Source organism: Pleurodeles waltl, chromosome 11, assembly GCF_031143425.1.
Source record: "Pleurodeles waltl isolate 20211129_DDA chromosome 11, aPleWal1.hap1.20221129, whole genome shotgun sequence".
Taxonomy (NCBI): Eukaryota; Metazoa; Chordata; class Amphibia; order Caudata; family Salamandridae; genus Pleurodeles; species Pleurodeles waltl.
In genome coordinates this window covers 720202035-720219945 of record NC_090450.1, presented here as the reverse complement: position 1 = coordinate 720219945, position 17911 = coordinate 720202035, and the positions used below count along the sequence as shown (strand labels likewise).

The 17911-nt window shown below is 46.4% G+C and overlaps 1 protein-coding gene across 1 annotated transcript in view; it reads right to left on the bottom strand.

The window, feature by feature from the left end:
• ANKRD23 (ankyrin repeat domain 23) overlaps window positions 1-17911 on the bottom strand; it is a 144020-nt gene that overhangs the window by 102806 nt on the left and 23303 nt on the right. The window contains exon 2 of the mRNA XM_069214399.1: window positions 8989-9135. Within this exon, the coding sequence (XP_069070500.1) occupies window positions 8989-9135 (147 nt within the window). The remainder of the gene's footprint in view (window positions 1-8988; window positions 9136-17911) is intronic.

The following is a 17911-nucleotide window of genomic DNA, read 5'->3' as shown; positions in this document are numbered from 1 at the left end:
GGGCAGCCCAGTCCCAGGAAGGCAGAACAAAGGATTTCCTTGGAGAGAGGGTGTTACACCCTCTCCCTTTGGAAATAGGTGTGAAGGGCTGGGGAGGAGTAGCCTCCCCAGCCTCTGGAAATGCTTTGATGGGCACAGATGGTGCCCATCTCTGCATAAACCAGTCTACACCGGTTCATGGATCCCCCAGCCCTGCTCTAGTGCGAAACTGGACAAAGGAAAGGGGAGTGACCACTCCTCTGACCAGTAACTCCCAGAGGAGGTGCCCAGAGCTCCTGCAGTGTGTCCCAGACCTCTGCCATCTTGGATTCAGAGGTGTTGGGGCACAATGGACTGCTCTGAGTGGCCAGCAGGTGATGTCAGAGACCCCTCCTGATAGGTGCTTACCTCTTTCAGTAGCCAAGCCTCCTTTCTCAGTAGCCAAACTTCCTTTTCTGGCTATTTAGGGTCTCTCTTCTGGGCTATTCCTCAGATAACAAATGCAAGAGCTCACCAGAGTTCCTCTGCACTTCCCTCTTCGACTTCTGCCAAGGATCGACCGCTGACTGCTCCAGGACGCCTGCAAAACCGCAACAAAGTAGCATTGAGACGACTACCAGCAACATTGAATCGCCTCATCCTGCCGGCTTTCTCGACTGTTTCCTGGTGGTGCATGCTCGGAGGGCTGTCTGCCTTCACCCTGCACTGGAAGCCAAGAAGAAATCTCCCGTGGGTCGACGGAATCTTCCCCCTGCCAACGCAGGCACCAAACTTCTGCATCACCAGTCCTCTGGGTCTCCTCTCATCCTGACGAGCCTGGTCCCTGGAACACAGGAGCTGGGTCCAAATGTCTCCCACAGTCCAGTGGCCCTTCTGTCCAAATTTGGTGGAGGTAAGTCCTTGCCTCCCCACGCCAGACAGCAAACCTGTGTACTGCGTGATTTGCAGCTGCTCCGACTTCTGTGCACTTTTCCAGGACTTCCTTTGTACACAACCTAGCCTGGGTCCCCAGCACTCCGTCCTGCATTGCCCAACTTGCTGAGTTGGACTCCGACATCGTGGGACCCTCCTTTGTGACTCTGAGTCAACCGCTGTCCTCAGATCTTCTAAGTGCCTGTTCCAGTACTTCTGCGGGTGCTGCCTGCTTCTGCGGGGGCTCTCTGAGTTGCTGAGTGCCCCCTCTGTCACCTCCAAGGGGTGACATCTTGGTCCTTCCTGGTCCCCAGCAGCACCCAAAATCCTCAACCGTGACTCTTGCAGCTAGCAAGGCTTGTTTGCAGTATTTCTGCGTGGAAAACTTCTGCGTCCTCCAGCACGCCGATGGACATCTTCTGACCAAAGGAGAAGTTCCTTGCACCTTCCATTGTTGCAGAATCTTTGGCTTCTTCCACCCAGAGGCAGCCCTTTTGCACCTTCATTCGGGTTTTAGTGGGCTCTTGCCCCCCCTGGACACTTGCATGACTCTTGTACTTGGACCTCTTCCTTTACAGGTCCTCAGGTCCAAGAATCCGTCTTCAGTGTTTTGTTGGTGCTTGTGGTTCTTGCAGAATCCTCTATCACGACTATTCTGTCTTTCTGGGGTAGTAGGGTAACTTTACTCCTACTTTTCAGGGTCTTGGGGTGGGATATTTTGGACACCCTTACTGTTTTCTCACAGTCCCAGCGACCCTCTACAACTTCCCATAGGCCTGGGGTCCATTTGTGATTCACATTCCACTTTTGGCGTATATGGTTTGTGTTGCCCCTAAGCCTATGTCTACCTATTGCATCCTATTGTGATTCTACATTGTTTGCACTACTTTTCTTACTGTTACTTACCTGTTTTGGGGTATCCTCTGAAATACTTTTGGCATATTGTCACTAAAATAAAGTACCTTTATTTTTTTGTAACTCTGAGTATTGTGCTATATGATATGATATGATATGAAGTGGTATGGTAGGCGCTTTGCATGTCTCCTAGTTCAGCCTAAGCTGCTTTGCCATAGCTACCTTCTATCAGCCTAAGCTGCTAGAAACACCTCTATTGTACTAATAAGGGATATCTGGACCTGGCACAAGGTGTAAGTACCACAAGGTACCCACTATAAGCCAGGCCAGCCTCCTACACTATAGAGGCAATATCTAACGCACAGTCTATTATTTCTAAGGACGAGCGATGTCCCTCCAGAAGAATTTTCCTAGCCTCAGCCTTGATGGATTCTGGAAGGTTATCATAGCTGCCTATCGTACCTTCCAAGGAGCGCCAAGGAGTTTGCTGCACGCACCACAGTGGCAGACATTGAGAATCTTTTCCCGATGTTATCAATGCGCCTACCTTCCTTATCCGGAGGTGCAGAAGGGTTCCTCGAACGTCTTTGTGCTGCTTCGGAAATTACTGAGTCCGACTTAGAAATACCTGACAAGCAGGCAGGAGCATCATCCGTTGCTTTGTACTTTTTATCCAGCATAGGCAAGACCGCTGGTATCGTAGCAGGGTTACGCATTTTTTTCAAACCCTGATTCCACACATGGTCTATTATTGGGATAGCTCTGATGACTTTTCTAAGAGGTTCTTAAAAGTCATACAAGAAACAATCTTGTTGGGTTGTTAGCATTTGCAATTCAAATTGTGTAGCAGCTTTCTCCAATAGATTATGGAAGGAACTAATATGGTCTGAAGGGAGACTCAACAGAAGCTAGCTCTGCGGAGGCAGGCGTTGGCAATACATATTCGTCCCATTCATCCTGCGATGAAAGTACTTCCCTGTCTTCAGCTTCATCATCTGACGAAGCATGGGTTTGTGGATTTTGTGGTGAAGCCTGTGGAGTGGTAGGATGTACCTGCAGGTGTAGCAGAGAACTTGGTGCTGTAACCACTGGCTAGGGAATGACTGCAGGCTGTGGATGGAAGCGTTCTTTATAATCTGCTAGCATGGCTTGGAGGGCAAACATACCATACCCTGCTGTTGTTGAGGGATTGGATCGTAGTAGTGCTGTTCATAATATGAGTCATCGTCAGAATATTCCTGGCATTTCACATGCAATTGTGATGGGCTCCTAGCCACTCCATAAACAAGGTCGTCATTTGAATCATCATCACCATCCAAGAAGCGTGATGGTGAAAGTCTTGACACCTTACTTGGTGATGTTATGGATGGCGTTAGATGAATTTTGGATATCTTTTTAAGTGAGGTATGTTCCGACGACTGGTAAAGAGGCAATGAAGATGGTTTTTGCCGTTTTATAGGCATCATCTTGAGCGTCAACGATAGAAGATCCGCTGTCATTGATGGTGGTGTTGACGAGAAAGTAGCCATCTGAAGCGTTGTCGACGGGAGCATCGACTACGGAAATACCATTGACAAGGGCGTTGTCGACGGAGGCTTCATCGGAAGCATTGACGACGAAAATGCCGTTGACTAAGGCATTGTCAACGGAACTGTAGACATGAGATCTATAGATGAGACAGTCGACGGGAGGGTCGTTGACGAGTAGAGCCCTGGTAACGAGATGGGTCGCCCCGTCAACGAGATTGAAAGCATTCTGAGGCCGCCGCTGTCGACATTGAAATAGTGACTATAGTTGATGTCCCTGACGATAAAGTCGTTGACGAGAACATCGTCGACGATGTTACCACAGACAGTGCAGATCCTGGCTTCTTGAATTTGTGTTGACTTTTAAGAGGTGGCGTAGATGGCTCAGAAAGAGTTTTATTTAAGGGTATTTTGAGGGAATCTGACCCTTTCTGGATGCCAGACTGCGTTTTCTCCTCAGGGCTGTGAATTTCTGAAGAGCCCTTATAGGAAGTTGGCTCTGTATATAATATCTCAAAGTAAGAGATAGTGTGCACAGAGTCCAAGGGTTCCTCTTAGAGGTAAGATAGTGGCAACATTAGATAATTCTAATGCTCTATTTTGTGGTAGTGTGGTGGAGCAGTAGTCTTATCAGAGGGTAGTGTTAAGCATTTGTTGTACACACACAGGCAATAAATGAGGAACACACACTCAAAGACTTAACTCCAGGCCAATAGTTTTACATAGAAACAATTATTTTCTTAATTTATTTTTAGAACCCCAAGTTCAAGATTTGGAATAAATACATAAAATGCAAGGTACTCCACACAGGTAAGTTAGGAACTTTGAATTAGAGCAATAACATACACAGTTTTGGCTAAAATGGCAATAAGCTATTTTAAAAGTGGACACAGTGCAAAAATCAACATTTCCTGGGTGAGGTAAGTAATGGTTAGTTTTTCAGGTAAGTAAGACACTTACAAGTCTAAGTTCCTGGGCATAGGCAGCCCACCGTTGGGGGTTCAAGGCAACCCCAAAGTTACCACACCAGCAGCACAGGGCCTGTCAGGTGTAGAGGTCAAAGAATGGCCCAAAACACATAGGTACCTATGAAGAACAGGGGCGCTCCGGTTCAGGTCTGCCAGCAGGTAAGTACCCGCGTCCACGGAGGGCAGACCAGGGGGGGTTTGTAGAGCACTGGGGGGGACACAAGTAGGCACATAAAACGCACCCTCAGCGGCACAGGGGTGGCCGGGCGCAATGTGCAAAGCAGGCATCAGGTTTTGTATTAGAATCAGTGGACGGATCAGGGGTCACTTTAGCAGTGCAGGCAGGGCACAGGGGGGACTTCTCGGGCCAGCCACCAACTGAGCTAGGCAGAGGGTCGTCTGATGGTCACTCCTTCACTGAAGTTTGGTTCCTTCTGGTCCTGGGGGCTGCGGGTGCAGTGCTTGGTCCAGGCGTCGGGTTCCTTGTTAAAGGCAGTCGCAATCAGGGGGAGCCTATGAATTCTCTCTGCATGCATCGTTGTAGGGGTCCAGGGGGTGTCGTCTCGTGTTACTCACGAGGTGGCTGTCACCTGGGAGTCCTGCCTGTGGTGTTGGTTCTCTGGAGCTCGAGCCGGGGGCGTCTGGTGCAGAGGGTGAAGTCTCACGCTTCCGGCGGGAAGAGTGAAGTCTTTCAAAGTTGCAAGAAAGTTGCAAAGTCGTTGTTGGTTTTGAACAGAGCCGCTGTTCATGGGAGTTTCTTGGTCCTTTGGTTCAGGGCAGTCCTCTGAGGCTTCAGAGGTCACTGGTCCCTGTCGGATGCGTCGCTGTTGCAGTTTTCTTCGAGTCAGGTTACAGGCCAGTAGGGCTGGGCCCAAAGCAGTTGTCGTCTCTGTCATCTCTGCAGGGTTTTCAGGTCAGCAGTCCTTCTTCTTGTTTTGGGTTGCAGGAATCTGATTTCCTGGGCTCTGGGGTGCCCCAAATACTAAATTTAGGGGTGTGTTTAGGTCTGGGGGCAGTAGCCAATGGCTAATGTCCTGGAGGGTGGCTACACCCTCTTTGTGCCTCCTCCCTGAGGGGAGGGGGGGGCACATCATTAATCCTATTGGGGGAATCCTCCAATCTCAAGATGGAGGATTTCTAAAGGCAGGGGTCACCTCAGCTCAGGACATCTTAGGGGCTGTCCTGGCTGGTGGGTGTCTCCTCCTTGTTTTTCTCATTATCACCTCCAGCCTTGCTGCCAAAATGTGGGGGCAGTGGCGGAGGGACAGGCATCTCCACTAGCTGGGATGCCCTGGGGTGCTGTAAACAAAGACATGAGCCTTTGAGGCTCACCCCCAAGTGTTACAGTTCCTGCAGGGGGAGGTGAGAAGCACCTCCACCCAGTACAGGCTTTGTTCCTGGCCACAGAGTGACAAAGGCACTCTCCATGTGGCCAGCAACTCGTCTGGTTGTTGCAGGCTGGCAGAAACTGGTCAGCCTAGCACTAGGAGTCGGACTGGTATTCAGGGGGCATCTCTAAGATACCCTCGGTGTGCATTTTACAATAAATCACACACTGGCATCAGTGTGCATTTATTGTGCTGAGAAGTTTGATACCAAACTTCTCAGATTTCAGTGTAGCCATTATGGAACTGTGGAGTTTGTATTTGACAAACTCCCAGACCATATACTCTTTATGGCTACCCTGCACTTACAATGTTCAATGTTTGGCTTAGACACTGTAGAGGCATAGTGCTCATGCACATATGCCCTCACTTGTGGTATAGTGCACCCTGCCTTACGGCAGTAAGGCCTGCTAGAGGGGTGACTTACCTATGCCACAGGCAGTGTGAGGTTGGCATGGCACTCTGAGGGGAGTGCCATGTCAACTTAGTCATTTTCTCCCCACCAGCACACACAAGCTGTGCGGCAGTGTGCATGTGCTGAGTGAGGGGTCCCCAGAGTGGCATAAGACATGCTGCAGCCCTTAGAGACCTTCCCTGGCATCAGGGCCCTTGGTACCAGGGGTACCATTGACAAGGGCCTTAACTGAGTGCCATGGCTGTGCCAATGGTGGAAGCAAAGGTACAGTTTAGGGGAAGAACACTGGTGCTGGGGCCTGGTAACTGGCATCAGCAAAAGGCAAAAAGTCAGGGGGTAACCATGCCAAGGAGGCATTTCCTTGCAGCCCTCAGATGACTCTTTTGGAGCCTTTTTAGGTGGTTCCTGAATATCTGAGCCTTAATTTTTCCTTTTAATAGGCATTTTTAAAACAGATATAGAAGAATAGCCACTGTCCTCGTCAGAGGCTGAATGGCCAGATTTACCTTTTTTGAAGCCACAAAAGAGGACCCTCTCTGTCCTTCAAAGTCTTTGTAGAAAATGTTCTACATATCTTGCAGTCTTTGGTCTTGTGATTTGGGTATAATCAGTATATGCAATCATCATGTGGCTCATCCACATATAATGTTTTTTTCAGACAGGACACTTAGGATCTGAAAAGGCCGTTTTTGGTGTCTCGGACATGGCAGCCAGTTTGAAGCACCAGAAGAAGAGAAGAAACTCCTAAATTCCACGGAATAAGCTTCTGAGAGAAAACTTTTGAGCAGAGCTCAAAGGAGACTCCTCAGCACGGCGTGCGGTGGAAAATCTGAGGGAAGGCATTTCCTCACAGGAGGTTCTAGGAGGTGGTGCAGTTTGGTTGACTTTTGAGTTTGGGCCTTTTTTTTATTTTATTTTTTTACAAAATTACTGTGATAGGTTGCTAAGCTAAATGCCTAATGCATGTAACGTAGGAATACATTCAAGCATATTTTATAAATTCCACCGGGGACTCCCATCTCGATGACTGAGAAGTATTCAAGCATGTGACTCTATGAAAGTTCCAATACTGGAGTAACTCCTATCATTCCACTAATAAATAAATCATTTGAGGAACCATAGGTACTCAGACAATTATAGGCTGATCTCACAATTGCCTTGTTTAGCTAAATTATTACATTAAGCAGAATTTGATCAACGTTCTCACTGTACAAATCCACAATCTTCTGCATTCTATGCAGTCTAGTTACAGCACCAAGTCTGTGGAGGTGGCAACAAGGGATGAGCTGTGCGCACCAGGATGTTCCAGTGGTATAGACTTTATTGGGCTTGCCTGCGGCATCTGACACCATAGATCACCAGATACTGGTAATGCATCTGGAAGATCTCTGTGTCAACGGTAAGGCCATATTTGGCTGCAGGATTGTCTACCGAGCTGAACAGAACAGATATCCCTCACATCTTTCCTCTCTGAAGCTAGACCTCTATTCTCTGGAGTTCCATATAGCTCCATCTTATTCCCACTGCTTTTTAATCATTATATAATTCCTCTGGCCTATCATAGCTTATTAATGTATACCAGCGATACTCAAATTGTCTTCAGGGTCACTGAATGCCTAAGACAAAGTACCATCTTTCATGATTGTATGCAAGGAGTCACCATAGATGTGCCGCAACCAAATAAAGCTAAATGGGACAAGAATGAAATACAGCTACCATTTAGACTGGCGCATGTCTAAACTCCATTTATGGTCATTTTGCCAGGGGGAAAAACCCTCCCCAGTAACTTGTGTGAAAAAATGTAGGAGTCAAATTTGTCTTGTCATGAACATTGTGGAATAGAAATATTTATTTTGTGAGTTCCTGTATGTTCTAACTTCACATCTTTGCTCGTTTTCTAATAAGGTTCAAATTCTAAATACTTTTCTTACTGTGTGTTTAAATTCTTGTAACACTATTTATCTTGAGCTGCCAGCAAAGGCTTTGTATAAACTGCAGCCAGTTCAGGGCTGAGTAGCTAGGCCTGTATTTAACCTTAAGAGAATCAATCACATCTCTGCTGCTTTGGCTTCACTGCACTTTCAATCAAACAGTGTTATTTAAATTTCACTGTTTATAAAGACCTTTTTGATTGCTCCCCTCTATGCCACTGCCGCAACGTTTCTGTTTCTGTAAACTAAGTCACCGCCTTGGGTCTGCTAATTCTTGTTCCATGATAGTTGTTAAGTGTTGCAGTTCTGCGATTGCTGCAACTGTTCATTGTACCTCCTCGTCTGTCGCCACAGTCACAAGCCACACCTAAAAATGTCACGTAATCCTTAAAGACCTGGCTTTTTCCTTCTCTTTTTAAACAGTCTATGTGGTGGGAACACATGCTGATGTTGGTGCTGCTTTAAAGTATTTTGCCCTACCCAACCCTCATGGTGAAAGCCTGTGCTTTACTATAACTACATAAAATAAATACACAATACAGCAGTGAGTGCTGCAAGGTGTTAATGAAGCACACTGGCCGAGCTGTGAGTAAATCTTACTACTCGAGGAGCAGCCGGTCCTGCACGTCAGGACGGCCACGGACTAGCAGACACCCAAGCTGTGGGTGCACGTCAATACTTTAATAGCAGGAGATGCTGCAGGTTAAGCTCACAGCAGAGTCAGGTAATAGGTCTCGGTAATGAAGTATCAAGAAACGTGCTGTTCAGCATTGAGAAGCATTACCAGCGCTCTGTGGATGTCTTTGTACTCTAAAAGCAGGGAGTGATGCAGGTTTGGATTGGTAGAACTGACTGTGGATCCCAGGCAATTCTGAAATAACTCGAGGCACCTGAGGTCAGCCTTGGGGCTCACATTTGCCACTAAATAAATACTACATCACACAACACGACATGATGCACAGCAGGAAAGAGGCAACTTTTATCAACAACTACACACAGTTCGTGGCACAGAATCACCTTCTTCCTCTTCTCCTCCTGCCTGTCCTCCTGGACAGCCCATTGAATGCGTGTTGATTGCGGCTTTGGTCGCTCAAGATCCTGGACCACATCTGCTGCCCGCTGCCGAAGTACTCGACCCTTCGCATGGAATTGATCACCGCTGACCTGAGGGACATAAGGACAAAATGATGAGTACTCCATAGGCACTACCAAAACGGCTATAATCCTTTGATAAAAGAAGATAAGAAGACTGTGTCTTAAAGATGTGGGTGAAACGGGCAAGGACAATGCAATTTTAAGAAGATCCATGACCTCTGAAACTCTGGGAGGGCACAAGTGGCTAGGGTGGAGTTAGTCTGAGCGCTGAGAAATTTATCACCAAACTGAGTATATTCAATATGTTTAGAAGTGGATACTTTTTCGGGTGCCTATAGAAAGCACCCGTCTTTTCGGCCAGTTGCTTATCTAAATCAGTAAGAAATCGAATGGGGCCTATCAACATCTGGCCAGGCATCTCGTTTTTTGGGTTGAACATCTTGTGAGGTTGTTCTCCATCTGTAACTGTTGTATTGTAATCGTATTTATATAGCGCTTACTACCCCTGACGAGGTGTCGAAGTGCTTTTCGATGAGTAGCACGCTACTCTGGAACCCAACAAGAATTAGTGATGGATTAGTATCGTTAAATAATGAGTACAGTTTTAGTATTATTATGAGTTAATTTGAGCCGCGGATATGAGAGTTTGTTAGTTAGATTGACTGGAGTAATGGAGGGGTGGAGGAGGAAAGAAATCCAGAAGTGTTAATTGGGAGTATACCCTTCATTTACTCAACCCAAAGGCTTGGGATGAGTAAAGAGGGGTGGAGGGGGGAAGAGTATGTGGAAGGGTTAGGGAGAGCATAGTAGCAGGGTGAGATAAATGCAGGAGAATTTTGTAGGGTTGTGTGGGAGGTCACAGTAGTAGTGAGGTTTGGTGAGTTAGATGTGGAAGCGGAGGGAAGAGCTTAGGCAGAGTTATTTAGGAGGTGAAAGTAGTAGAAGGGATTTGGGATGAGTCAGAGTGAGAATGGAGGATAGTTTGATAGAGACATGACATATGATGATGAGTAGAGAAGTGTGATAAGATGAGAGCAGGAATTCATTGATATCTAGAATAACAACCCACCCAGGAGCCATGCAATGATCCACGAACATGCCAAGCACAGAAACAACATATACATATATATACATATATATATATATATATATACACACATGAATACATACACATATGCACATACAATACATAATTAGAACCTTGGGTAAAAAATACTTAGTCAAACAGGTTTAAAGAGTGTGTGTGTATTTTATTGTTATGACATAGTAGCAATACATATATTCTAAAGAAACTATAAATATTTAGAAATGTACATATAATCTGAAAAAATATTTATCAGCATAGGCATATGCAGTTCATAGTTGTTTGACTATGGTGGTTATGAAGGAAAGAGCCAACTCTTGAGTAGTTTTCTGAAGACAAGAAAGTTATCTGTGGCTCTTATCGTTGGGGGTAATGGATTCCATAGTTTGGCTGCTTGAACGGAGAAGGATGTACCACCTATAGTCTTTTTCTTGTATGGTGGTGTGCTAAGGCGGGGTAATGCTGCAGGAAGCAGAAAAAATAATGGAAAAGCCCTTCTTTGTTGAAATCCTCAACTAACTTAAATGTGATTATAGGAAACACTACAAACACCAGTCCTAAGCAAAAATATGCCCACTAGGCACTTTTCTAAAAACATGACCCCAAAGGTTATGGTCTCAAAAACTTCAAATACGTCCATGGCACGACTAGGAACCAAATGCAGACCTGGCAGTTTTGGTCGCTAGAGTTCCCCTACTGGGCAGAGCAAGTGAACCCTTGTATCACAAGTCAGGTTTGGGAGAGGTTGGTACGCCCATCAGTCATCTGACAGAATATCAATGTCACAAATATCATGTGCACAGAATATTGTGTTAAAAATATTGAGGACCAAAATATTGAGGCAAAAAGTGCCAGTAGGTGAGGATAGGTTTACTATCTTTAACTCCAAATCTACGTAACTTGAAGATATATAAGGCCTGATTTATACTTCTTAACGCTGCATTTTGTGTAATTTTTTTACGCAAAAGCGGCGCAAACGTACAAAATTCAATTTTATTTTGTAAGTTTGCGCTGCTTTTACGTCAAAATGACGCAAATGCGGCACTAAAAAAGTATAAATCAGGCCCATAGATTAAGGTACATATATGTGGAGCTAAGTATAGTAAAACATTGATTACGCATAGAAACTTATCTTCCCAATATGTTTGTCCTCAATATTCTTGACACAGTATTTTGTCCACACAATATTTTCTCTATATTTTGTCCAAACACCACGCCCATCTACCCCTTGAAAAATGTTATTTATTTTTTTAAAAAGGGAAATGATGCATTTTAAAACATATTTTTCATCATATACTAAGTACCATAACCTTTACATCATCGGCTATGATGAGCTTACAAAGCACCACAGTATCCAAAATGGTGGGGACCAGAAGATGGTCACAGAATTCTTACAGATAATGCTAAGAAATGGGTCAAGCACAAAAAAAAGTGTTTAAACACCATGGCATTGATTTTAAACCTGGGCTAGAATTTTCCCATCCCTGCGCAAAACTCTATTGGTGCATTTGTCGGAAATCCAAGGTGTGATAACATCCATACATTTAACGTATCTACTGTGACATATGGAGTTTGGTGCAGTAAACACCAAAATCCATGTTATTACCCCAAAATGTTGAACAGGTGCAATATATCTCACCTGATAACTCTGAGCCTTGGGAAATCAGATTTTATTGGGTGTGATAAATTGCACAATGCCCCTGACCCACTCATAATCGGGGTCATTGTCTTTATTCTTAATACGAAGTAGGGTGAACCAAGTGATGTAAAATAACCTAGCCTCAACAATACCAGCAATATAAACACTGTCAATACCTATACCACCACAACCAACATCAACACCATCACCACCACACATACCACACCTCCTACATCACAAACACCACTACAAAGCGCTGGCAGAGCCAAAAGACATATTTCAATAATGTTCTATCACATGGAAATTTAATTTACACATTATCATTTATTGTGATGCAGCATTTATATAGCACTTACCTATGTGGGCACTAAAGCGCTTACATTGGAAGCAAGCTACACCGTATACTGTAGTCATAGTCTACTTAGCTGGGTTGTCCAATTTGATATTTTGTTTCAGTTTTTGATCCTAAGCATGCATATTTGAAGAGAGAAATGGTTAAAGAGATGTGCTGGGGTGGTCTTTCACCCCATGTATGAATATCATTGTGAGATGTAAAGAAGCAGTAAATGTGTCGAGCTAGTTGGGACCTGCAGTGGTGGTGGATGATTAGAGTCCTCTAGTTGGCCAGCAGTATGTGACAGATCTCTCCAGTTATTCCATGCCTGTACAGTTATTGATGGATGTGTTACTGGAAGGTACAGTACTGGGTAATGGACAAGAATTATAGAAAATGTGTCTTATGTGAGTGCAAGAGGATTAAACTATATTTGGCTGCTGACCGCTAAGTGTTATGGAATGCGTATTAGTGCGGCCAGAAAGGTAATATATGAATTTACAAACAAGTTACTTGCCTTTGGTAACGCCTTATCTCTCTAGAGACTCTATCAAGCAGCAGATTCCTTACCTTAGATTTATCCCTAGGAGTCAGACATAATCTGTCAACACCAGAAGTGACATGCACATAGCCTATTTAGGTGGCCTGTGTAGGCACCTCCCCAGGGCGCTGACATCAGTTTCTTTTTGCGACTTTCCATGCCAGGAGCATGGAGCCATGAAGAACACTGAACACAGGTGTGGCAAACTAGGTCCCTGAAAAGGGAAACACCCTGTCCCTAGAAATCTGTTTGCAGAGCAGGGAGGATGGGTGGGTTAGTAAGGAATTCACAGCTAGACAGATTCTCTACCAACTAAGGTATTACTGAAGGTAAGTAACTTGTTCATCTGATTGCTAGCTGCAACATGTGTTGAAGGCATTTCAAAAACCTATTCACAACATGGAATTTGAACGGGGATGGCTGATCTGTCAACTGTAGAAACGGTGAGATGGCAGATATATAGCCCTTTAATATACCAAAAGGAAAGACTGCTGAGCAATAGAAAGAATAAATAGAAGCACCTAAGAAAGGGGAGCAGAAAGATGGTAATTTCGCTTTTCTCCAGACCATGGCACACACCTGCCCCAGCGGCAGGCGTATTCCATCTTGTTGGATGGAAGCCTGGCTGCCAAGATAAAATTGCAGACTTCGGGCGGAAGGCTGAACGCTGTCAGCTGTCGCCGCTCAGTCTCCACTCATGAAGAGGGACCATTGCTGATTTGGGTGGAAAACCCTTCTCTGCCGCTGCGACAGGAGATCCTCCGAAGGTGTATCCTGATTGGATGACCAATGACCATGCTCAACAGCTTGGGGTACGAAACTGTCCGAGCCCAGTCCAGAGACACAAGGATAACTTGGGCCCGGTTGTTCCTGATCTTCTTAAACTCTGGGCAGGAGGGGTACTAGCGCAAAGGCATACAGGAGGCTGGACCTCCACTTAAAATAAAAAGTGTCTGAGCGAGAGTTGCCATGGAAACTCCGGCATGCAAAACTGCTGACATTGCTTGTTCTCAGTGGTGGAGAACAAATCTATTCAAGTCTACCCTCACTGCTGAAAGAGACCTTGCACCACCTCCGGCTGGAGACGCCGTTCATGATGTGCTAGACATCTTCAGCTGAGTCCATCTGTTCTGACACTGAGAGATCCCAACAGTTGCTGCACCACCGGGGAAATGCTCTGAACTTTTAGCCATGTCCAGAGGCACAGAGCCTCTTCAGACAGGGTCCACGACCCCACCTTGCCCTGTTTTCTGCATTACCCTATTGCAGTGGTAGTTCATGAACACCTGCACCAGACTTCTCTGGTTCTAAGGAAGAAAGGCTTTTAATGCCAAGTGAATGGCCCAAAGCTCCAACAGGTTTATGTGGAGCTCAGACTCTGCTGGAAATCAGAGTCCTCTCTTCTCCAACTCTTCCACATGGCTACCCCAGCCCAGCATCTGTCAGCACCGCTAGATAAGTTTGAGGAAGGGAGAGGGGTCTGCCACTGACCCAATCGCTAGATAACCACTGCAGGTATTTTATAGTTCCCTCTGAGATCTGGACTATGTCGGAGAGATTCCCCTAATGCTGCACCCATTGAGCCTTCAGGTCCTACTCCAGAGCCCGCATTTGCCAGCAGGCATGTGTCACCAGCAGGATGCAGGAGGCCACGGGGCCCAAAAGCCTCAGAGTCAGACTCACCGAATTCCAAGATAGAGGCTGAAACATCGGAATCACAGCCTGAATATCCTGGACTCGCCGCTCAGGATGATAGGTCCGAAACTGCACTGTGTCCAGAACAGCTTCAATGAATTGGGGTGTCTGAGAAGGAGTCAGGTACACCTTTGACATGTTGATAGTGAACCCCAGCAAGAGCAGGAGGTTCACTGAAGTCTGAAGGTTGGTGATACCTTCCTGGGGGTGAACCCACCTTCAACAGCCTGTTGTCGAGATAGGGAAGACTGAAATCCCCGACCTCTGCAGATGAGCTGCACCCACAGCCATGACCTTGTGAACACCTGAGGGGCTTTGTTAAGGCTGAAACGTAGCACAACAAACAAAGTGCTTTTGACCCACCATGAACCGCAGATAGCATCTGTGGGCTGGCAGGACAAGAATATGGAAATATGCATCCTGTAATTCCTGCTATCATCTAGTCTCCCAGGGCTGGGGCAGACAAAACGTGGGCGAGCGTCAGCATTTTTTAACTTCTCCTTTTTCAAGAAGAGGTTGAGGATGTACAGATTCAAGATAAGATGAAGTCCGCTGTCCTCTGGCGCCACAAAGTAGCAGGAATAATAACCACAATATACTTCTGATGCAGGCATCCTCTCTAAGGCTCACTGGCCAAGACACCCAGCACTTCTTGAAGGAGCATGGAGAGATGGTTCTCCATCAGCCAATCATAAGTGGCTTTCAATTGTTGTGGGGGTGTCACTAAGGGGAGGGAGTAGCCCATTTGGACTATCTGGAGTACCCAGGGGTGTGATGTTACTGACCGCCAGTGGAGGAGACGATGCATATCCTACTTCTTACTGGATGCCCATGATGGCCTTGAAGTGAACTGAGTCTATGAGGTGGTGGATGCTGGGGGTTTGGGAGGGAAGGGCAGAGTGCTCCTGGGACAGTGAACTGACCCAATGGCAGGCGTATGTCCCATGCAGTCTATGGGACCCAAGCCCTCGGCAACAAAAGGGCTGGGAAGCCTGCTGGCCAGAAGGTATGAGCACCACTGGAGACCACTTCTGTGGCTACAAAAGAAGCCGAAGGCAGAATGGGTTGACGAGGGGCCATAGACAAGCCCAAGGCCCTGGCCATAACCCTGCTGTCCTTGAACGCTCCAGTGCTGAATTCATCTTGTCTCCAAAAAGGTGAGAACCATCAAAGGGTATGTCAATGAGTGAAGCCTGGGCATTCCCTGAAAAGCCAGATGTTCTCAGCCAGGTGAGGGGCCACAGACAATGGAATCATTCTGCTAAGCGAGTCGGTCTTGTCAAGTCCACATCGGATGGTGAACTTAGCCGCATCTCTACCAGCAGCAACAGCCTGAAATTGTATGGCCTGGGCCTCCTTCACGACCACATGCAGCACTTGTGCAATGGAAACCCATTTCCCATTATGTATGGGAATAACAGCCCAATAGGAACGCAGTGTTCACCATCCGTAGTGCCAAACTGATGGAAGAGAACATTCCTTACTGAACATGTCCACCCTCTTGGATTCCCTATCCGATGGAGTGGTAGGGAACATGCCAGGGTAGATGCAGGATGAGGAGGCATTGACCACCAAGCTCTCCAGTGTGGGGTGCTGGGTAAGGAAACTGTGATTCCCAGGAACAGACGATGACAGTGGGCAATCATCTGATTTACAGAAGGCCCTGTGCAGGGCTTGGACCTGGCCCCAAGTAGGATGTCTGTAAGGGCTTCATTGAATGAGAGTCCTGGCCCCAAGTAGGATATCTGTAAGGGCTTCATTGAATGAGAGTAAGGGTTCTGAGAGGGTGTCACCCGGCTGAAGTACCTCCATCAAGACATTAGTCATCACTGTCACTGAGGATACATTGAGGTCCAGAACCTCAGTCGCCCTGTGCACCACCACTGCAAATGAGGCTCCCTCCTCTGCAGTCACAGTAGAAGGGGAAGCCAGGCCAGTGTCAGGTTAGCCTCACCCAGTTCCTCATATCAGTGGTCCTCAACTGGGTCTTCTCCATAAAAGTCCCCAGACCCCTTCCTCACCAAGAATGTCCTCAGTCAGTGTTGGACACGGCACTGTGCGACATCCATCCAGCTCTGTGTCAGTCCGGAATGATGGGTGTTGGTGACGCCGAGGGCATAAGCACTGGAGCAGGCATCGAGGAAGGTCTTGTCTTGCCAGAGGATCCGACTGTTGCCAAAGGCAAAGCTGACAGCTGGGTCGCAGTAGGGGTCCTCCCACAGCCGTGGGGCCTGAAGGCGATCCAGGGGTGTCAGGTCTCCCAAAGATGAGGCATGTCCTCATACAGCTCTTTTAGTTGGCGGGGGGTTGATCAGGGAAACATGAAGCAGACCCAGGATTAGGTCCCACTGACTTGTAGGGCCTGAAGTGCCGATGCTCCCTTGTCTCATCGGATGACTTTGACGAATGCAGTAAAGTCGAAGAGTGTTTAGACTTCTTGTGTTTGCAGGACTTCGCCAGTGACTTTGAAGGTGATGATGAACGTAGGGAAGGGCTCTGCAAATGGTCCTAAGACATCATATGTGAATGGGGTCTTGAGCGTCACAGAGTTAGCTGACATTAGGAGGCAAAGAGCTTGAGGGATCACTCCTTTAGCACCTTTGGGTGCATTGTGAGACAGTCCTCATACCCCTTAGAGTTGTGTTGGTGTTCCAGGCGCCACAAACACACCAAGTGAGGGCCTGCCACTGACATTCACCTATGACAGGCGCCACATGGTTTGAAACTAGCCAGTTTCTTTGGTGACATCCTCACACCAGGAGATAAAAATTTCAAAAGAGTCAACAAAAGTTTTAAAAAAGCCCGTCAAAATGCAGTTGAGAGGTACCTCAATTCGAATAAGTGTTATTTGGCATAGAAAAGACAGACCTGATGTCACTGCGCCGAGGTGGCAACTATATAGATAACATGCACATCACTTCCACTGACGACAACACCAATGTGGTGAAAAATGACGCCACCTACCAATACACAGGGGTAATGCTTCTGAATCTTCCAGATCCAGTCTAATGCCTGGTGGTATTCAAAGGTAAGGAATCTGGTGCTAGAAGTCTCTATCAGATAAATATTTTAATACAATCAAAACAAATTAATACACTAGATGATGACATTTTCACACATTACTGTTTGTGTGCTGCATAATTTTTATCAGTAAAGTGTTATCTCTGTGCAAATGTAATGGAAATTTCAATTGAAGATGTGTATTTTCTGTTATGGCAGTGCACTACCACAACATGCATACACCACTTTATCTCACTCCACTGTACTCTGCACCACTCCTTACCATGGCACTCTACTCTGCACCAATCACCACTACACCACGCCACACTACACCACTTCACTCTAAGTCTCTACCCTGCACCACTCTACTCTATGCTAATGCACTCTACCCCACTCTACTCTACTAGGAACTACTGCAGTCTTCACAACTGCTCTCTATACCGTTCCATTCCATTGCACTTACTATACTCTGCATCATTCCACTTTACGCCACTCTAATATGCAACACTGCACTCTGTGCCATTGCACTCTGCGATGGTGTAGTGTGGAATG